Here is a 23,125-nt window from a genome sequence, read left to right on the forward strand (position 1 = left end):
GGTCTGCAAAGCTATGGAAAGGATCATCGTGGACCTCATAAATAAAGATATTGGGGACCTACAGACACTGGATCCTACCCAGTTCGGCTTTAAGGGCAGATCCTGCCTCTTAAACCTGGTCGATTTCTTTGAAACAGTCACCAAGGCCATTGATGAGGGGAAGGTGGTCCACACAGCCTACCTGGACCTCACAAAAGCCTTCGATACAATACCCCACTCGGGCATTATAGATAAGCTTACCAGCTTAAATATAAACCCCTATGTCACTAGATGGGTTGCAAACTGGCTCAAGGACAGAACCCACATGGTTAGAATTGCTGGAGCCATGTCAGACTCCAAACCAGTTACAAGTGGCATCCCACAAGGCTCAGTCCTGGGACCTCTCTTGTTCTGTATATATTTCTCGGAAATACAAGGACTGTGGCTGACCAAGATCGCAGATGACTGCAAACTAGGCGCCATAATCGACTCTCCAGCCAACACAAGCATCCTACAAAAGGGCCTCATAGCAACAGACAACTGGTGCCAGACCCATGGCCTCAAGCTAAACGCCAAAAAGTGTATAGTCATCCCCTTTGGCAAAAATAAAGTGCCCACAAATTACCACATAGGTGGTAATCCATTAAGTACGGAAGAAGTAATTAGGGATCTGGGTACCCAAGTCGATAGCAATCTCTCATTTGAAAACCACGTGGCCAAAGTGGTTAGAAAAACATTTTATATAGCCCACCTAATCATGAAGGGATTCACATCTAGATCAGGGGAGGTCATCGTGCCTCTTTACTCATCCCTCATCAGGCCCATAACGGAGTACAATGCCCCTTTTGGGATGTACCTTACCAGACACCTGCAACAACTGGAAAGACCCCAAAAGTACCTCACCAAGAGGATCACAGGGCTCAAACAGATGCCATATGCTGCCCGGTTAAAGAAACTCCAGCTCTACTCAGTGGCATACCGCCTGCTCAGAGGCGATCTGTGCCTGACTTATAAAGCCATGTCCAACCTGGAATTAATAGACATGCTGCACCTCAGAAAATCCAAACCCCATCGAGCTACGCGCTCGAGAGACTTGAACCTCAGCACTGAAATAATTAGGACATGCTGGAGGGACAGATTCATAACCCAGAGGCTCCCCTCACTCTTGAATAAAATCCCAGTCCAGGTTAGGCAGTGTCCCTCATTGACTCTCTTCAAGAGGAATCTTGATGAGTGGATGGGAGATCGTAGGTTTACCCCGGGTATCACTTCTGTGTCACTGTTTGACAGAGGCACAGTATACTAACCTCGAAAAAGGGCATAGCAAAATTCATTTAAAATGGGTGGCGAAAGCCAAACACACACTGGCTAGGCTTATAAATGCCCTAGGGCAGATAGCCTAGTATGAACCTATGAAAGACTGCCCGTATGTGTATTTGGGGAGGGGGCTTTTCTTGATTTTTAGAGACTTTTTTTGCAGCCTCCTTTCCACTTTTAATTGTGGCTTCTCACTGCTTTAACTACCTACTGGAAAAGGGAGCTGAAGAGAGAAAATCATCATTTGGGCTGAAAATAATTGAAAAACCTGAGTCATTCACTGGATTGTTTTCCTTTTTCAGCTCACTTCTTAAACTCCTCAGTTGCACAGGGGCCAAGCCGTCTCATTATCAAAGGCAGAAATTATTAAAACCTTAGATTAACTTAAGGAAGATTTTGAGCATGAACTCAAGAAATTGTCCTCAAACCTGATACAAAAGCAGCAGAAGCATCATAAGCACACTTTGAAACATGCTTAATCACCTGAGAAACAGCTGTCACAGAAGCATTTAAAAAACTGTTTACCTCAGAAGGAACACTGTTAACCATTAACTTCTGCATATTCTCAAAAAACAAGCAAAACTGTAACTTTTAGAATTTTAAACTATCAGGTTAAAACACTAGAATACATTTTCTAACAATTTGTTTTCAAATCTTTGTCAGATGGTATGTAGTTATTAGCAGTAACTTATTTAGCAGCAGATTTAGAAAGATAATTCATTGATGGATCTGCTTTAAGGTTAGAAACCAGTTACAGGGGCATGTGGAGCACTTTTACAGCCAGTCAGAGGCAGCAAGATAAACACTCTCTAAAGCAGGCGATGCAAGAGGAACAAAATTAGCCTTGAGCATTTGCAGAATGTGATATATATGCCGCTGAAATCTCCTTCTGGTCCCACTGAAAACCCTTTTCACATTAGACAAAATGTAAGTAAAAGAAATCTCTTCAGGGAAATCTAACACTACAGTACTATACTTTCCTTGGAATCAGAATGCTCAGCGTGAAAAATTTTGTTGAGGTGCAACCCTCTTCCTGCAACATCTACTCTTCTGACTGAAAAATTCTATCAAAATGAGAGGGAGCGCGCTTCTTTCCTACCTTACGATTCACAAGGTTGAGAAAAGGCAGTTCCTTAAATAAATCCCAGTAAATTTGTCCTGTCCATGGAAATGAATGAAAAAGGCTTCCTGTGTCATATTTTAAGTACATCCTTCCCATGACACGTTTAACCTTGGGTACACTGGACCTAGCTACCATATCCCCAAACCCAGCCCAAGTGAAGAATGCAACACCAAGAGGACTGGGTAGGGAAGAGATGGGTGGTCGGAGGAATAAAAATCAGCCACAGTAGTCACCCACCAGTGTCAGAGGCAAATTCAGAGCTGGCCTGACTTCTTAACAAGTTTCTTCTTTCTGCATGCTGAGTAAGGAGCAAAGAGACCAAAGGCTGTGCTATCAGTAAGCCAAAAAAGAGGTGAAAAAAACAAGTAGCAGAGTATATGCAAGTTGGTAAAAAGACTAAAAGACAGCAAATGATTCTGAGGTAAGTAAAAAACAAACACAGTTGGCCAGCAAATGTAACAGATGCTGACATCTGTTTTTTCCAACACTGAAGGCATATTTTTGCCGAAACCGGTCTGTTATTTATACTATTAAATCGCTTTATCTATTGGGCTGATTTCATCTGTTACATTTGCTGGCCAACTGTGTTTGTTTTGTATCACCTACGGACATAGCATTTGGTTTCTTTCTGAGGTAAGTAAACCACTAATAGGAATTTTGGAAGCTTAACAAGTTCCAGAAGCTGCAAACCACCTGAAGACCACCAAGGAGTGCAAGGGGCAAAGCTCACATTAAACACAGACGTGCATTCAGAATTTTACACTTTCAAACCTTAGATGAGCTAACAGTCAAAAAAAAAGCCTCCCAAACTCAACCAGTATCTTTCACTACTGTGGATGTGTACTTTTTGCATTCTCTGCAGCCTTTTTTTTTTTTGGGGGGGGGGGGTCAGAAAGCACATCATCAGTACTAGAAAGCAGTTTGTTTTCTACAAAATCTTACACAGTTCACAGTTTAAAGCACAGTAACCTTTTTTCAAACAAAATAAGAACAATGTACAAACTCGAATTAGAAACAAACTGTAAAAACCAGAAAATAACGTGGCAACCTACTGACAGGTACAATCCTTTAATTAAATTAAGCGCTTTTCGTTCAATGTAATTCTTTGAACTTCTTCAGATACATGTACAAATTACAAATTGATTTAAATATCTATGATATCAAGTCAGCTGATCCTAGCTTACTACAAATTAAAAGGGCTACACTATAGTGTTAAAAATACTTGAAATGTTTAAGGTAAAACCATTAAGGGCATCACAGAGCAAATAAAACCATTTACAATTCCAATTCATCCTAGTGTAATATAAATACATGTGTAAATTGTATATTTTCAAAATTCTTATTAACCATTGTAATAATAATAGTAATAACAAAATAATAATAATAATACAAAATAATAATGATAAAAACAACAGTTTTTAAGATTCCCAATATCATTATTCCTATTTAGACAGCAGTACATACATCTATTGATGAAACAGATGCTAGCATGTAACTATCTACCTAAACTTTTAATTTTTAAGATAGGCATAATTGAACACATATCATTGAGTCCGGGCTCATTATATGCGTTCAGGTGTATTTGCCATATTAATTTCAACTTCTCTAGTTCCAATTCTGTTGGTCCACCCCTTATTTTTGGTGCCATTTGGTCTAAAATCCAAAATTTAAAAGTATGACTAGAGTTTTCTTGAACATGTTTGGCTAATGCACTATCCTGGTTAAATTTTTTTAATACTATATAAATGGTCGTATATTCTGTCCCTCAGTCTACGTTTAGTTTTGCCTACATAGAAACTGGGACACTGTGTGCACTTAGATAAATATACGACCATTTTAGAGTTACAGTTAAATTTACCCGTACTCTTCAACACTTTTTTGTTCTTACTACTGTTAGTCTGAATATCTATTGATGTACCTACATGAATGTATTTACAGTACGGGCAGGAGTAACATTGTTGCATACCTTTAAGTTTGGTTGTGACTTTCTCCAAATTTTCAAATACGTTTTTGAAAGTCCTATCTCTTCGTGTTGTGAATTTCGGAAAGTACAGTTTTGTACCTACCATAAATGTAGATGTTCGAGGATCCACATTGCTGCAGTCCTAACCATTGGGTAGTCCGCTGTCCAGTCGGCCCGAATACCAAAGTATATGGCTGACGTCGGTCAAGGCGCATTAGACTGACGTCAGGACGTCAGGGTACTAATGCGCATGACCGACGTCATATCCTCAGTCTTTTCTTGCCCCAGATGTCAGAAGACCCTAAAAAGACAAGGCCTAAACCAAAAACACCAAAAAACCCTGCACCAAACATATATACAATATATACAAATTTACAATAATATAGCCTAACCCACACCACCACCCCTAAACACAGAGGGAAGGAGGGAGGGTAAATTGGACTGCAGCAATGTGGATCCTCGAACATCTACATTTATGGTAGGTACAAAACTGTACTATGTTCTTCATTCCACATTGCTGCAGTCCTAACCATTGGGTAGAATCCCAAAGCAGAGGTAAGGGAGGCTGGCAAATCATAAGGAAGCAGGAGCTGTCAACATGCCTTGCAAAATAGCTGTGGCAAAACCAGCCCTAGATTTAGAGTAGAGAGGAAGGTGGTAATGCTTAGAGAAAGTATGTACTGAACTCCAAGTAGCTGCCTCCAAAATATCCTTAGTTGCCACCCCTTAGAAATGCTGTAGAAGTGGCAGTAGCCCTAGTGGAATGAGGCCTAATCCCAGCTGGAATCTCCTTGCCATGATGGGAATAACAAAATGAAATGCAAAACCCAATCCACTTAGAAATAGTTTGCTTAGACACAGGCTTGCCCTGAGAACTCAAAGCAAAAGAAACAAACAACTGCTGAGACTGCCTGAAATCCTTAGTCCTGCTTAAATAATAACGTAACTGCCTATGTACATCCAAAGTGTGCAAAATCTTTTCTCCCTTATTTTGGGGATCTGCATAGAAAGTAGGCAAATGAATAGTTTGGTTTAAAGCCACACTAGAAACCACCTTAGGCATAAAGGAAGGATTAGTACGTAATGATACCCTATCCTTATGGAAAATCAAAAGGGGCTCTACTGCCATAAGGGCCTGCAACTCAGAAACCCTTCTTGCAGAAGTAATAGCCAACAAAAAAGCAGTCTTCCATGACAAGTATTTCAATTCAGCAGTAGCCGCAGGCTCAAAAGGTTGTAGAGTAAGTTTTTCCAACACAAAACTGAGATCCCAAGCAGGAGTAGGAGCTCTACGTGGGGGTCTTATATTCTTTGCCCCTCTAAGAAACTGCTTGAACAAAGGATGCGAAAACAATGGAGGGTCACAATCATAGTGAGCTGAAAATTGCTGCAGCATGAATCTTAATGGAAGAGAAGGACAAACCTTTGTCCAATAACTCAGTAAGATATTGAAGAGCCACACTCAAATTAGGCTCAGAAATCTCCAAATTCTTTGCTGCACTCCAAAATAAAAATCTCTTCCATTTTTCTGCGTACACTTTCCTTGTACTAGGTCTTCTGGCTTCCATAATCACATTGAAAACTTGTTGAGGAAGTTGAGACCTGCTGTGTTTCAAAACAGAATATGCCATGCTGTTAGATGAAGAGAGTGAAGCTTGACATTGAGCAGGTGACCGTCCTTCTGAGATAACAGGTGTGGAATCAAAGGTAAAGGCCATGGAGGCTTCCTTACCAGACTCCTTAGTAGTGGGTACCAGTGTTGCGAGGCCAATCTGGAGCTATTAAAATCATCCTTGGCTTGTCTTGTCTGACCTTTAGGAGCACCTTTGGGAGAAGAGGCAGAGGTGGAAAGGCATACACATGAAGATTTTCCCAACTGAAAGAAAGAGCATCCACTTTCCAAGCTGTATGATGAAACCCCTTTGTGCAAAACTTTGGCAGCTGGTGGTTTAGTGGAGAAGCGAACAGATCTATGTCTGGAGTTCCCCATGACACTGTCAATTTCTGAAATACATGAAGATCCAGTTTCCACTCGTGGGGATCCATGATTTGCCTGCTTAACACATCAGCTAAGGAGTTCTGTGCTCGGCAGAAACCTTGCCTGAAGAGTTAGTTGCAAGCTGAGCGCAGTTTCCCATAAAATCATTGCTTGCCTGCATAGAGGATAAGAATGTGTTCCCCCTTGTTTGTTGATGTACCACATGACAGTTGTGTTGTCTGTTAGAATCAACACCTGCCCAGGAAGAAGTAACTCCTTGAAAGCCATTAATGCAAACTGGACTGCTAACATCTCTTTCATGTTGATATGTAGATGCTGTAGTCTGGCAGGCCACTTGTCTTGTATCCACTTTCCATTTAGATGAGCTCCCCAAGCAATGTCCGAGGCATCTGTCGTTAAAATCTGACTCGCCTCTGGCCGGGTCACAGAGAGTCCCTTGTTTAGGTGACATTCCTGAGCCCACCACAAAAATTCTTTTTGAATGCAAGGAATTATTTGAATGACAGTGTCCAAATCCTGGCAGTGCTGTGTCCACACATTTTTGAGATACCATTGCAGCTTCCTCATATGCAGTTTGGCATTGGGAAGCACCAGAATACAAGATGCCATGAACCCTAAGGCTTGAAGGACTGTCCTTGCAGTCAGCCCGGACTGAAGAGATAGTTGATGGAAGTAACTGGAAAGATTCTTTTGTTTGTCCGGGGTTAGAAAGGCCATCTGGGCTGCTGTATTCAGTCTCACACCCAGAAAGCACATGTCTTGAGAGGGTACTAGACTGGACTTTATTTCGTTCACAGAATACCCTAGGCATCTTAGCACTGCTATGATATATTCCAGATGCTGTAGAAGGTCTTCCTTTTCTTGAGCCAGAATCAGGCAGTCGTCCAAGTAAGGATAGATTTGAATTCCTTTTAGCCTGAAGTAAGCTATCACTGGAGCCAGAACCTTTGTGAATACTCTGGGCAGTAGATAAGCCAAAGGGCAATGCAGAGAACTGATAATGAGAATTTCCAGCTCAGCAGATACTTCCTGCAATTTAGTCTTATAGGCACATGAAGGTAAGCTTCCTTGAGATCTAAAGTTACCATCCAATGATCTTTGCCCAGCAGAGGTAAAAGCTGTTGTAACGTCAACATCTTGAACTTGGGAATGTCCAGATAAGTGTTGAGGATAGATAAATCCAAAATTGGTCTCCACGTGTTCCCCTTCTTTGGTACTAGGAACAGGCGAGAATAAAATCCTAGGCCCCTTTCTGGTAAAGGGACTGGCTGAATGGCCCCTATTTGGAGTAACAGAGAAATTTGCTTGTGAGCCTCTTTCCTTTGTGGAGGGGGAACGTCTGGCATGCCTTTGAAAGGGGGCAATGTATGGAAATAAAACCTGTAACCGTGGTGAATGATATCCAACACCCATCTGTCTTGAGTGATTAAATCCCAATTTTCTTTGAACAGAGACAGTCTTCCTCCCAAAGGAGCTGCCAGACGAGAATCTACTGGCAGCTGAAAAGGCAGGTCATTGGGTCTGTTTACGAAAGGACTGACCCCTGCCCTCACCAGAAGTCTGAGCAGGTGAACCCCCTGTTCTAGGCCTAAAAGAACCTTGAGCTCTGCCCCTACCACGTCTAGACCTACCCCTAGACTGAGAATCATAAGCAGGATATGTCCATCCCTTAGTAGGCCAATTTCTACTAAACTTCGGTGGCTGCACCTGCAAAAAATCTTTAACAGTTTGCATAGACTTAGCTTTGTCCTCCATTTTCTTTAAAACTGCTTCCACAGGCGAACCAAATAACACATCAGACTGTAAAGGAGTATCCAAAATCGTAGTCTTAACATGCTCTGCTAAATTCTGATCCCTCAACCAGGCATGCCTGCGAAGAACAGAACTAGTGGCAGCCACCCTCGAGGAGGCCTGCACAGCATCAAAACCACATTGCAAAGAATGCTTACCCACTTGTTCAGACACATGAACTAAATCCAGCAACTCTTTACACTCTATACCTTCCGCCAAAGCATCCACCTTAGATTTCAATTGTGAAAGGAGATAATTTTGATATTTTAGCATGTGAAACTGACAATTCAACGCTCTCATGGCTAAAGTGGAAGAAGTATACACTTTCTTTCCCCACCTATCCAAAGCCCTTGCCTCTTTATCAGTGGGAACAGGATTTTTAACAACAGAGGCCTTAACACCTTTAGGCCCCTGAGAAATAGTTTCCGGGTCTGCCCTAGGACTCTTAAACAGATACTTATGAGCTTCAGGCACCCTATAGTACCTATCAGGTTTAACAGGAGCAGGAGGCAAAGAATCAGGGTTCAGGGAAGCCTCTGCAAAAACATCTTCCACCACATTCAACACAGGAGGTATAGCTAAGGGCCTATGCTGGGGTAAATATAAGAATTCCCTAAGCCTTTTCCTGGAATCAGAGTAATCTTGGCCTTCCCATTTAAAGTGCTCCCTCATGGAATGCAGAGTCTCTGAAAATGAGAAATCCTCAGGAGGAGAAGCTGTAGGAGTGGAATCATCCACATCAGAATCAGAATAAGGAGGAAACTCCTGCAAGTCTTCCGCTGAAGACTCAGAAGCCTCTGAACACTGTTCAAAACTCTCAAACTCAGGTTCCACCCTAGGCCTCTTATCAGGAGGGGGCATAGAGCCTCTAATCATAGTAATTAAATCTTCTGCCATTTTAAGCATATGTTTCTTAGGCACCGAACCTGAAGTGCTAGGAGAAGCCCCCACTGAAGCTAAACTTGGCCTACCTCTCAAAGAAGTTTTGGAAACAGAAGGAGAGGCTCTAACTACCTTGGGAAGAGAGGGAAGAACAGTTACCTGAGAAGCCCCCTCAGCCTGGCCTACCTCCTGAGAGGGCACATCCTGTAACAGTAAAGTCTCTGCCTGAGACTCCAAAGAAACTCCTGGCAAAACCTCTGGCTCCACTGAGCCTTCTAAAGAACCGGCGTCCGGGACTAGCGGTTCATCAACCCTAGGCTTTGCTGTTTTGTCCTTGCGCTTTTTGGACGAAGCGGGCGTCGGAGCATCCGACGGCATTTTATAATTACAACGCTTCCCAAACACTAACCTGGCACAGTCTAACCTTCTCTTAATAGTGCGTTTGTTAAATCTAGCACAAGAGCGGCAACCAACAACGTCGTGCTCAGGCCCTAAACAAGGTATACACAAAGTATGGTAATCCCTATGAGGTATCTGCTTCCCACAAGAAATACAGTTATTCACTTTTTCTGACATCCGGTTAAATACTGAGGCAAGAAAAACCAAAATGTTCTAGCGGGTACTTAGCCAACTTTGATTCGGTCTGAAACTCCGACTTCGGAAAGTTTTCAGAACGCCAACCTGCACTCGCAAAACTGCTTCTGCATCGGACCATGCGGCAAAAAAGACTGAGGATATGACGTCGGTCATGCGCATTAGTACCCTGACGTCCTGACGTCAGTCTAATGCGCCTTGACCGACGTCAGCCATATACTTTGGTATTCGGGCCGACTGGACAGCGGACTACCCAATGGTTAGGACTGCAGCAATGTGGAATGAAGAACATCTAATCCTAATTTCTCAAGAAGTTCTTTGTCCTGAGTAATAATGTTCCAATTTTTCCAGATAATACTTTTAATATGTTGGAAATCAATGTTGTATGTAATGACAAAATTAACACTTGAACTATCAGGTTCTTTATTTATTATACTATTACCAGTGTTTTCTATTAAATTATTGTTTACTACATTATTTCCTACAACTATAATCATATTTTCAGTTGTGTCCTCTTTATTACTCAAAATAGGTTGAGAAGTTCCACTCTTTCTTTTATTCATCACTTCCATTATAATTTAATCTAGAAACTTTCCAGGGTATGCTCTTCTAATGAACATTTGTCTCAATACATTACATTCTACCTTAAAATCCTCATCCGTGGTGGTCATTCGGGTTGCCCTGACCAGTTGTCCCTTAACCACAGATTTCTTTTGGTGGAAAGGGTGGCCACTTGTAAAGTGTAAAAACGTATTAGAATATGAAGGTTTTCTATAAATTCTTGCTTCATATTTTTTAGCTAGCGTGTTCTTAACTAAGAGTACATCTAAATATGCTATCTCCTTCTCATGATAGCTATATGTAAATTCTAGGAAATCCGTTGTTTGGTTGAAATAATCTACCAAAAGTTCAGCTTGTTCTTTGTTCCCTTTAAACAGTATAAAAATATCATCTAAATATCTGGTGAAATATGCTATTTGTTTATAAATATGGTCTACTTTGAATATGTAACTGTATTCCCAGTGATTCATCACTAAATTAGCAAAGGTTGAACCGCACGGGGACCCCATGGCCACCCCCTTTATTTGATGATAAAAGTTGTTCTTAAAATAGATGTAATTATGTGATAGAACAATGTCTAACAATTCTCCTACTAGTGCTATTTCCATGTACGAAGCACCTTTTTGTTTGAGATTCTGTGATACCCACTCAATACCTAAATCTTGGGGTATAGAGGTGTATAAATCTCTTACATCGATTGTTATAAAATTGTGTTGATCGACATATTCTATTTCATTAATTTTCTCCAAGAATGACCATGAGTCCTTACATATTCCTGCTTCAGAAGTCACATATTTCTTTAGAATCCTATCACCTTTGAACATGCATAAGTTGCGGAATTCCTACCATCTATTATAGGTCTAAGGGGTGGGTCCAACACATTTTTGTGTATTTTAGGTACTCCAAAAATTGTTGGTACTGTCGGTGCTAACATAATCATGAAGTTATACATATTTAAATCAATTCTCCCTTCAATAAAGAGATCATTTATGTATATTTTGATCCTTTGATTAGCTTGGTTGTATTCATTAAGAGATGCTTGTGTGTATGAATCTGACACTAATATTTCCTCTATTTTATTATCGTAATCAATAGGATCCATAAATACCAACCCTCCCCCTTTATCTGGTTTCATGATGCAGACATTAAGTTTTTTCAAATGTTCAATCCATTCGTGCTCCTGCTCGGTTAAATTCCCTTCCATTCCTGATGTCAGGTACCATGTGTTATAATACCTAAAGTCCAATTCACATATTTTTTTCAAAAATGTGTAGTGAGTTATGCAATGGGGGATTAAATGTGCTAGGAACTCTATATTGTTCCACTTGTATCCTATTTGCATCACCAAACAAGACCTGTAGATTTAATTTCCTGACATACATTTTTAGATCAATTACATGGTTAGTAATGTTCGGTCTCCTAAGTGGAACAAAAGTAAGACCTTTTGCTAGCATATTAACCAAATCAGATTGGATAACAGCTGAAGAGTAATTATATACTGAAAAATCCCCTTCACTATTCCAGATAACCGAAGGTGTAATAACAGTACTTGCTTCGGTTATCTCCATTTGTTGTACTTCTTCCGTTGGCTCCTCCTGTTCTGAATTCTTCCCTTCTGAAAAACCTGCTGGTTATCCGACCATTGTCCATTGTTGTTTCTCCTATTATTATTCCCATTATTGTTGTTACTTTGATTTTTTAAACGCTCACTTCTACGTGGCCCATCCACATTACTTGTTGAATTCGGAGGGGTGGAGGGTGGGGATTCTGTATTGCTGTGTAAATCAGTGTGGTCAATATTTTGAACATTTTGATTGTTATTCACCCCAATATTAGCCACTTGTTGGTTAAGAGATGTTAAATGTGGCTGGTTATTATGGTTAACCTGACCGGTTAATGTCTGACTTCCCCTTGTCTGCCATTGTTGTGCTGGGGGAGGACGAGGATAGGCAATGCCATTAGTACATTGTAATCGGTCTCGTTCAAGTTTTTTACACTTCACCACCTTAGCTTTCAACATGCATGCATCTATTGTTTGAAAGATACGTACATATTCATATTTGTATCTTTCAAAGTCAAGATGAGACCTAATTTGAGAGTCCAAAATCATGCTTTCATGATTTAATTCATCCGCTAAAATCTTGTAGTTTTTACAAATAATATTAAGTAATTCCAGACCCTGTTTATTAAATAATTCCACAAGTTCCATGTGGAATTGGGATTCTGGTATAAGGCCCGTTGGATATTGACAAATTCGAAGGCCTTTAGGTACCAGTTGTAATCTAATACATTCAGAAAAATATTCTATCTCCAGTTTCAGCTTCTTACATTTTAGTAAAACATGGTCAAAGTTATTTAAAAGATCAAGTAAACTTATTACTTCCCTAGCCGGATTCCTTATGCATGGTTGACTATTGTCAAAGTACATACCCATAGGTAAAGTCAGCCATTCTTTCAAATTCGGAATTCCAATAAGCCCTGGGACCGTCGTGCTCTGTTGTTGAACCACTACTCTGAAACTGTCGTTTCCATTACCATTTGAAGTTCCTTGGCCACCATTGTCCAATAAGTCCTGTTGACTTGATCCAGAATTATTCCCCTGTTCATTAGGGATAGTTCCAAAGGTTGTTGATGGTGTACTACTTGCTGCAACTGGTGTACTACATGCTGCGACTGCTCCATTTTGGCCCAATGGAATAATAAGCTCCAGTTGTGGATTCAAACATGCCCCAAGTATTCCGGAAGAGCCCTTCCGCGATGCTTCGTTACCTTGTAACTTTTGCTGCTGCCGTTCTTGTTGAATGCGCTTGCCCTATAAAGCACTAAGAACCTCCACTCTATCCGTAAGCTTTTGCACTTGTTGAGATAAGATTTGTACAACACTAAGAAGTGTTGTATCTTCTGCAATAGCAGTGTCATTCTCCGTTAAAGGAAAAAGTTCTGGTGTACCGCTCAGCTGGTTGGCTGCCATGCCGACAAACAAACGTACAAACTCGAATTAGAAACAAACAACTGTAAAAAACAGAAAATAACGTGGCAACCTACTGACAGGTACAATCCTTTAATTAAATGAAGCGCTTTTCGTTCAATGTAATTCTTTGAACTTCTTGAGATACATGTACAAATTACAAATTGATTGAAATATCTATGATATCAAGTCAGCTGATCCTAGCTTACTACAAATTAAAAGGGCTACACTATAGTGTTAAAAATACTTGAAATGTTTAAGGTAAAACCATTAAGGGCATCACAGAGCAAATAAAACCATTTACAATTCCAATTCATCCTAGTGTAATATAAATACATGTATAAATTGTATATTTTCAAAATTCTTATTAACCATTGAAATAATAATAGTAATAATAATAACAAAATAATAATAATAATAAAAATAAAAAATGATAAAAACAAATGCTTTTATCATTATTATTTTTTTATTATGATTATTTTTTATTATTATTATTACAATGGTTAATAAGAATTTTGAAAATATACAATTTACACCTGTATTTATATTACACTAGGATGAATTGGAATTGTAAATGGTTTTATTTGCTCTGTGATGCCCTTAATGGTTTTACCTTAAACATTTCAAGTATTTTTAACACTATAGTGTAGCCCTTTTAATTTGTAGTAAGCTAGGATCAGCTGACTTGATATCATTGATATTTAAATCAATTTGTAATTTGTACATGTACCTGAAGAAGTTCAAAGAATTACATTGAACGAAAAGCGCTTCATTTAAAGGATTGTACCTGTCAGTAGGTTGCCACGTTATTTTCTGTTTTTTAAAATAAGAACAATGGCAATCTTAAGGAGAACGTCTGTCAATGGTGACTTTTTCTGGTATCACTACTACTTCTTTCAGCTTTTCCCGGTTAGGGGTCGCCACAGCGGATCATCTGTCCGCTCATGATTGGCAGTGGAGTTTTACAGTGTCGAGTTGCCAGCCCAGTGCCCAACCTTCCACAGAAGGCACACACACACCCACTCACACCTAGGGCCAATTTAGAGAGTGTCCAATCCACGTACTGCTTGTCTTTGGAATGTGGGAGGAAACCGGAGCACCCGGAGGAAACCCACGTGACCACAGGGAGGACATGCATACTCCGCACAGAAGGCACCCCAGCCGAGAATCGAACCAGAGTACCTCTTGCTGTGAGGCGACAACACTAACCGCCGCACCACTGTGGCTGCCCTTTTTCTGGTATCACCATGCCATGAAAAAAGAATATTTCAATAAAGTATCAACCAACACAATCACCGGCTGCTAAAAAGCAAAAGGCAAAATGATGTTCATCAGTCTCATGAAAAACAAAATTCTGCCTGGAAGTGCTAAGATTCACAAGATATAGACATAAAAAAAATCAGGGTTAGTCTTTCCCAGTGGAGTCACATTTCCAGTCGACGTTCACAGCATTTAAGGTAACCTGACATCAGGATACAATATGTGCATGTGGTTTACGAAATACAGGCAAAGACAGATGTCTACTTGCAAGTAACATTTTAGTAAAGGACTGCAGTATTAACATCTAATGTAACTTACTAGAAAGACATGAACATGAAATATGGCTACACTTCTAGTACCTTCAATGCCAATTATAGAGGTAAAGACCACCTAGCGAACGGCAAGTCAAGTGAATCATTTCTTAAAATACCTGAGATTTCGACCATATGGACACTGGGCAAAACCCACAAAGGCCATACCAGTAAGTAGAATACTCAGTCAAATTTCACCAGCATCAAAAATGTGTGGCACACTACAATTCAGCAGACCCCAGTAAATCTATAGCTATACCAGCAGCAGCTGTCGATCCTAAAACACACTGCTGATTTCTATTTCCTCTCTCAAAAGATCTGACAGAAGAATTCCTCCACCTTTAAAAACACCAGCCCCAACATACTTTGTCAATAATGCACTATTACCAGTCAAAATACCACCTTGGTGCAAAAACACAGAAAGCACTGTGGTGAAAGTAGAAGACAAACTAAGGAAATTAGCAACATGCATGTATCCCTCTGCCATCCAAGCAAGGAGAATGTCTAATCTGCCAGGTTTCATACTCTGCCAGAAAGACTTCCCCTTATTGATTTTATGATGGTTTACTGATTACTGCAGAATGTTCCCAAGAAATCTTAGTAGGTTATTTACCAAAGACCAGTTTTACTGGCAAAAAGTACTTCACATCCATAAGAGAGAAACTGACATGCAAGAAGCCTTGTAATTTTTCCTCACAATGACCTAGAAAAAGTGGCTAATTACAAGTTTAAAAAAACTTTTAACTGTTAACACCGAAATAAAGACTGCTATCCTGCAAAAACCACCATACTACTTTACCTGTGTCACTGGTTCTACAGAACCAATATATGTGTCTGGACGAAGGAGAATATGTTCCAGCTGTGTTTTCTTCTGATAAACTCGTTCAACTGACATTTTTTTTGAGGTATCATTTTTACTGACTGTCTGAACAACCTCTTCTTTCTCTTTTTTTGCTGGCTGTATTTCTTCATTTTTTCCAGTACTGTTCTGGTTAAATAAAGTCTATAAAAGAAAAAGAAAAAAGAGTTTTATTTGTTCCTCGTCACTTTTGGCAGTTTTCACAATCCACAAAGAACAAGTAATAAACGCATTTCAATAACTATATGCAGCTTAAAAGCTATTTATACAACAACCCCCCATTAATATTTCAAAACTAATCAGCGTGCATGTTGTAAATCAGAGCTATAGTAATGGAAAAAGGTCCGGTCGCCCGGACTTTTTCCATTAGTGTAATAATTTTTTTTTTTTTTTTTTTACAGCAACGGAGAACACAAGATCTCCGTTGCTTTTTACACACTGTCTCGCTATGTTAAACGAGTTTAACATAGTAAGACAGCTTTAAAAACAGTAACGGAGATCTTCCTATCTCCGTTGCTTTTTTTAAAGCTGTCTCACTATGTTAAACTCCTTTAACATAGCAAGACACTTTGTAAAAAGCAACGAAAATCTTGCTTTCTCCGTTGCTTTTTTCAAAACTGTCTCACTATGTTAAATGGGTTTAACATAGCGACACAGCTTTAAAAAAAAGCAACGGAGATTCTCCGTTGCTTTTTTTAAAGCTGTCTCACTATGCTAAATTCCTTTAACATAGCGAGACAGTTTGTAAAAAGCAACAGAGATCTTGCTTTCTCCATTGTTTCTGTCCACAGCTCTGATGCAAAATACCACACAGCTGCGGAAGGGCAGCAAGGAGGCATTATACAATACCATTATTTAAGTAAAGTAATTATTTTTTTTCTTAAATAATGTCATTGTATAATAGCAATAACCCACTTCTGCATGTGAGTAATGCTGGATTTACCCACAGTTGTCTTTGTTTGGCCACTCGGGCTTCGCCCTCGTGACCAAACCACATCAACCGTGGGTAAATCCAGCATTACCCACACCCAGGTGTGGGTTATTGCTACAGTAACCCATTGCACTAAAAACAAGTTAAGACTTGAAAAGTGAAACACAAACTTTGGAGTCAAGGCTTCCAGGTTTATTACCAGCTGCAGGTTTTAATATTACAAGAAAATGGAAATAAATATTGGCTACTCATGCAATAAAACTGCTGGTAGAAGCAAGCAGCCAATCCAAACTGATAAAATGTTTCTGCCACAGTCTATGGTTTGGTCAAATATGCACACACTGTGGGACATCCACCCTCATTTTTCAACTTACTTGGTACCTATCTCTAAGGGGACCACAAACAGAGTACTCTACAAACCAAACGTGCAGAAATCACTGCAACTTCACTACATAGCATTTCAAATTTCTTTATATTTCTGCAAACACTTTTTACAGTGTAGAATTTGCAGGAAACAAATGCTGGAGTACTGCAAACCAACCAGCGTAAGGATTCAAGATGAACATTACTGTTAACTGCTTCCATTCCAACTGAATGGAAATGTGAACTGTCAGGAAAATACTACAGTAAATTACGATAAGTTGCACACTTGGTGTATTATTGGGATAAAACAGCTTTCCAAGAAAACATCATAAAATATCATCAGCTTTCCTTTGCCCACAATCTCCTACTACTATTGGACAAAACACCAGCTCTGGCCAATCTACTAGAACTACAAGCTAAAACTAAACAAATTCGCTCTAGCGATAAAAAATTAATCAAGGTCACCAAGACCAATAACACATCAGGGGACTCCCTCTTCCCTAACCACATAAGCAAAATGTGGAACACCCTACCTACTGCTATTACCTCAGCAGGATCAAAGGTTGCATTTAAAAGACTCCTGAAAGAACACCTAAGGCACACATGGATATGCACATGTTCCCCACCTGGCTGACTACCCCCCCCCCCTCACTAACCCTCTCCCTTCACTCTTGCCCTCTGACTTCAGCTTCATCAACAAAAGAATGTAACTTCTCTAGCTTCCTTCCAGTTCCACCTCCAATTCTACCCCCTTAGTCAACACCCATATGTCACTGCTAGGACACACTTATCTATCCACTAAACTTTACTTTGCTCTTTACACCGCTACTCTTACTTTATACTTAAGCTACTTAAGCCTCCTGCTTTTCTTACTTAACCTGTTATCCAGTTTCCCCATCTCTGTCTCTTCTCCTGCTACTACACTCCCTACTATGTCTAATCTTTGCCGTCTTTGTTGCTATACTCCCTATTGTGGCTAACTTGCTCACAACTCAACTGTATAAAACAAAGAATGCAACTCCTACTAACAGTGTTCACCATTATGTAATGCCTCAACCTAAACCTGTAAAAGATGTGCTCAGTCTATGTAAATATGCCAAATCTTAAGCTTCAATACTATGTTACTAGGCAATGCTAAGTTTGGTACTATGTAAATTTGCATTAAGCTTGTTTGCTATGTTACTAGTACATGTTAAGTTTAGTACCATCTATGTAAATTTGAATACTTCTGCATACACCTTAAATTTTGCTTTAAAATTTTAACTGTGGGAGCTTTCCTCCCCGGGCCTCCTCTGAAAATGGGCATGCATCCAGTTGGACTTTCCTGGTCAACAAATGTAAAATAAATAAAATAAATAAACAAACAGCAAGACAATATACCTGTACCATAACAGCATACAAGTTTGGGAAGAAAAAAAAAATATGAATAGCTATATTCCTGACAGGTTTTGATGGCACAGCATTTCATGAGGAGATAAAAATACATTTTCTGGCCGTTTATGCCCTCTTGCTCACGAGTCACACTAGACTACTACAGTGATCCTCCTGACAGCTGCTCATGTAAACTTGCTGCAGGTTTTACAAGGAGAGAGAGTTTGTTTTTATAAGTTTTGAACACTTACAACCTAAAGGTTTAAACATGGAATTAAATGAAACATTTCTATTTATTCATTTAGTTGTTTTGCTATTTAATTTATTAGACTTCCCTCAGAAACGCTTCTATTGGCAGTGGCATCTTTTCACTGTCATAGTTTGGAGCAGTACATACAAATACAGTATTCTACTCTGTTTATATCATGATCCTGAAAAGGGACAAGAGAAGATAAATGAAATTTCACAATGGAATAAAATCAGTGACTTTCACTACAACTCAACTTCTATTCTGTGTGCACTTCAAAAGTAGGGGCTATTTTTTGTGTTGAAAACCTACTTAAAAAACAAGGATTTAAGTGTTCTGTGCAATCAGAAAGTACAGTTTTGTACCTACCATAAATGTAGATGTTCGAGTGTACACCCTGCTGCAGTCATCACACTTGGGTTATCCTGTCGTCAGGCGGTCCCGCAGTCGGCCTGAATGCCAAAGTCTTGGCCCGGCGTCGGTTTCTGTTGCTTCTTCCCTGATGTCAGTGCGCCAGGGGGTATATATGATGCATCCAACCCCATTTTCTTCAGTTTTTCTTGCCCCAGATGTCAGGTGCCCCCAAAAAGGTGGTCAGTAATTAGTACCAATCTAAAAAATTTAGCACAAACACAATATCCCTCCAGCTATAAGCAAATACATCACAAAGGAATTGTAAAGATTTAGTTAGATCAGAGGGGATGGAGGGAGGGTAACCTGGACTGCAATCATCAAACTTGGGTAGAATCCCAAAGCTAAGGATGGGAGGAGTCAAAGAGGGTTAGAGGAGGCTAGAAGGCCCTGCAGAACTGCAGTGGCGAAGCCAGCTCTAGTCTTAGAGTAAAGTGATAAGTGGTAGCGTTTGGTGAAGGTGTGTACTGAACTCCAAGTTGCAGCTTCCAAAATATCCTTGGTTGGCACCCCCCTGAGGAAGGCTGTAGATGTAGCTGCTGCCCTGGTAGAGTGGGGCCTTATGGTAGCAGGAACTGGTTTTCCATGATGGGTATAGCAAAAACGAATGCAATGTCCTATCCATTTGGAAATGGTTTGTTTTGATATAGCCTTCCCTTGTGAAGCTGCAGCATAGGATACAAAGAGCTGGTCAGATTTTCTGAAAACCTTAGTTTTATCCAAGTAGTAACGAAATTGCCTGTGAATGTCCAAGGAATGCAGGAGTCTTTCTCCTTTGTTCTGTGGATTTGGAAAGAAGGTGGGTAAGTGGATGGTTTGATTTAGAGCCACACTGGATACCACCTTAGGCATGAAGGAAGGATTAGTTCGTAGAGAAACTCTGTCTTGATGGAAAATGAGGGAAGGTTCCACTGCCATTAGTGCCTGAAGCTCTGAGACTCTTCTGGCTGAAGTTATTGCTAGCAGCAGGGCAGTCTTCCAGGATATAAACTTTAGATCAGCAGAGAAAGCTGGTTCAAAAGGAGGTAGCGTAAGTTTTTTCAGAACAAAGTTGAGGTCCCAGGTTGGTGTAGGTGCTCTCCTGGGGGGGGGGCTAATGTTTTTTGCCCCTCTGAGGAACTGCCTTAGAAGTGGATGTGAAAATAAGGGTGGATCCGTGTTGTAGTGGGCTGAAATAGCCGAGGCGTGGATTTTAATAGATGAAAAAGAAAGTCCTTTGTGCAACATCTCAGTTAAATAGTGTAGAATCTGAGGCATGTGAGGCTGAAGTGTATTTTGGCATTTAGCTTGGTTCCATGCGCAAAAACTTTTCCATTTGTCCGAATAGGCCTTCCTGGTGCTGGGCCTCCTAGCTTCCAGAATAACATCCATAACTGCTTGAGGAAGAAGAGCTGGATGGTTGCTTAGGTGATTTGCCATGCAGCCAAATTTAAGGTTTTGAGCTGGCTGTGTAGAATGTGATTGTCTTGCTGTGTGAGCAAATGAGCAATTTGTGGTAAAATCCAAGGTGGGCCCTGGGCCATATTCCTTAATAGTGGGTACCAGTGCTGGCTTGGCCAGTCTGGGGCTATGAGTATCATTCTGGGTCTCTCCTTTCTGACTTTCAGAAGCACCTTTGAGAGAAGGGGCAATGGAGGGAAGGCATATACTGTCAGGTTTTCCCAACTGAATGAGAGTGTGTCCACTTTCCAAGCTTGATGGTGAAGTGTCCTTGTACAAAATTTTGTTAGCCGATAGTTTTGGGAGCTGGCAAAAGCTGGCAAACAGGTCTATGTCTGGATGGCCCCATTTTTGAGTTATCATTGCAAATACTTGTGGATCCAGTTTCCACTCGTGGGGATCCATGATGTTTCTGCTGAGGTCGTCTGCCAATGTGTTTTTTCCTGGTAGGAATTGAGCTTGTAGCTGAACTTGGTAAGCCAGTGCTGTGTTCCACAAGGTCACTGCTTGCCTGCATAGAGGGTAGGAGTGTGTACCCCCTTGTTTGTTTATGTACCACATTACTGTGGTGTTGTCCATCCTTATTGTAAGATGTCCTGGATGTAAGAGGTTCTTGAAGGCTGTCAGGGCATTCTGTACAGCTAGCATTTCTTTTTGATTGATGTGCAGATTCTTTTGATCTGCAGTCCATATGCCTTGAACACACTGTCCTGCCATGTGTGCACCCCCCAGGCAAAGTCCGATGCATCTGTTGTCTAGTTTGCCTGGCTGGGGGCAAGGTGAAAGGTTGACCCTTGTTGAGGCGACATGCCTGTGACCAACATAGAAACTCTTGTTGAAAGCAGGGAATGAGAGATATCACTGTGTCCAAGCTGTGGCTGTGTTGAGACAATACGCTTTTTAGGTACCACTGTAATTTCCTCATATGCAGCTTTGCAAATGGTATTAGTAGTATGCAAGATGCCATGAAGCCCACGGCCTGCAGAATTTTTCTTGCTGGGAGTTGGGTCTTTGTTGCCATTGTTTTGAAATATTGAGTCAGTTGTTGTTTGTCTGGCGTCAGATAAGCCTTCTGGGCCGTTGTATTCAAGCTGGCATCCAGGAATGTCATATTTTGTGAGGGTACTAGTTTTGATTTCTTTTCGTTTACGGTGTACCCTAGGCAACTTAGAAGATGTTTTACAAAAGCCAGATGTAAGAGGATGTCCTTGCTTTCTGCTTGGATGAGGCAGTCGTCCAGGTATGGGTATATTTGAATTCCTCTCTGTCTGCAGTATGCAATTACTGGTGCCAGGCATTTTGTGAAAACCCTGGGCGCAGTGGATAAGCCAAAGGGCAGTGCAGAGAATTGATAATGGGTTGAACCTGCAATGGAACGGAGGTATCTTCTGCAATTTTGTTTGATAGGGACATGCAGGTATGCCTCCTTGAGTTCCAAAGTTACTAGCCACGCTTTCTTGCCCAACATGGGAAGAAGCTGCTGTAGTGTTAGCATCTTGAATTTGGGTACTTGTAAGAAGGTGTTCAGAATTGAAAGGTCCAGAATTGGTCTCCAGGCACTGTCCTTTCTGGGGAACTAGAAAGAGTCTTGAGTAAAATCCTTGGCCTTGCTCCCGTGTAGGTATCAGGTGAATGGCTCTCATGTCCATGGGAGCTGTAATTTGTTTTTGTGCCTCTGCCCATTGATTTTGTGGCAGGTTTGGCATTCCTCTTTTCGTTGGCAAGGTGTGGAAATGAAATCGGTATCCTTGTGAAATTATGTCTAGGACCCATTTGTCCTTTGTGACGATGCGCCAGTTGTCTGAAAAAAGTGCTAATTTTCCTCCCAAGGGAGCTGCCAAGAGAGTCTTGCTTGGCCATATGAGGTTTAAGTCATTGAGTTTGCCTTCTAGTAGTTTGGGGCCTGTCTTCTCCTCCCTTCTGTGTTGCAGTGCCCCATTGACGAGGTTTGTAGTGGGTTTGTGGTTGTCCTCTGCCTCTTGGGCGTCTGTATTTACCCCTCTGTGGTCTGTCAGTAGCTGGAAAGGGCCAATTTTTTGTTGGCCAATTTCTGCTTTAGCGAGGGGGCTGAACCTGTAAAAAAATCTTTGACCATCTGCATAGATTTTGCCTTATCCTCCATTTTCTTTAAGACTTCTTCTGTTTTAACTCCAAATAGGACATCCTGCTGTAAGGGAGCATCTAGAAGCTTTGCTTTAACATGATCAGGCAGAGTTTGTTCCTTTAACCAAGCATGCCTACGTATAACAGAACCAGTAACAGCTGCTCTACAGGAAGCTTCCAAAGAATCAAATCCACATTGTAAAGTATGTTTGCCCACCTATTCAGCTGCATGCAACACAGCCTGCAATTTTTTCAATTCAGACTGTTGAGGAAGTGTGCTCATTTTTTGTCTTATTTGAGACATTAGAAATTGCTGGTATTTTAGCATGTGAAACTGACAATTTAGTGCTCTCATAGCTAGAGTGGCTGAGGTGTAAACCTTTTTCACCCACCTGTCTAGCGCTCTGGAGTCCCTTTCAGAGGGTGCAGGATTTTTTGCCATAGAAGCCTTAGCCCCTTTGGGACCCTGGGAGATGGTCTCTGGGTCAGCAACAGGGCTTTTATAAAGGAATTTGTGGGAGTCAGGCACTCTAATATCGGTCTGGTTTGGCTAGAGCAGGAGGCAGAGAATCTGGATTTAAACTAGATTCTAAGTAAAACATCATCCACAATGTCTAAAACTGGGAGGATAGCAAGAGGTCTGTGCTGGGGG

At 40.7% G+C, this 23,125-nt stretch overlaps 1 protein-coding gene across 1 annotated transcript in view; it reads right to left on the reverse strand.

Annotated features, from left to right (window-relative positions):
• TOP2B (DNA topoisomerase II beta) overlaps positions 1–23,125 on the reverse strand; it is a gene marked incomplete in the record, with an annotated part of 2,991,925 nt that overhangs the window by 2,735,899 nt on the left and 232,901 nt on the right. The window contains 1 exon segment of the mRNA XM_044066877.1: positions 15,548–15,751. Coding sequence (XP_043922812.1) covers positions 15,548–15,751 — 204 coding nt within the window.

Source organism: Protopterus annectens, chromosome 3.part1, assembly GCF_019279795.1.
Source record: "Protopterus annectens isolate FY-2018-M chromosome 3.part1, PAN1.0, whole genome shotgun sequence".
Taxonomy (NCBI): domain Eukaryota; kingdom Metazoa; phylum Chordata; order Ceratodontiformes; family Protopteridae; genus Protopterus; species Protopterus annectens.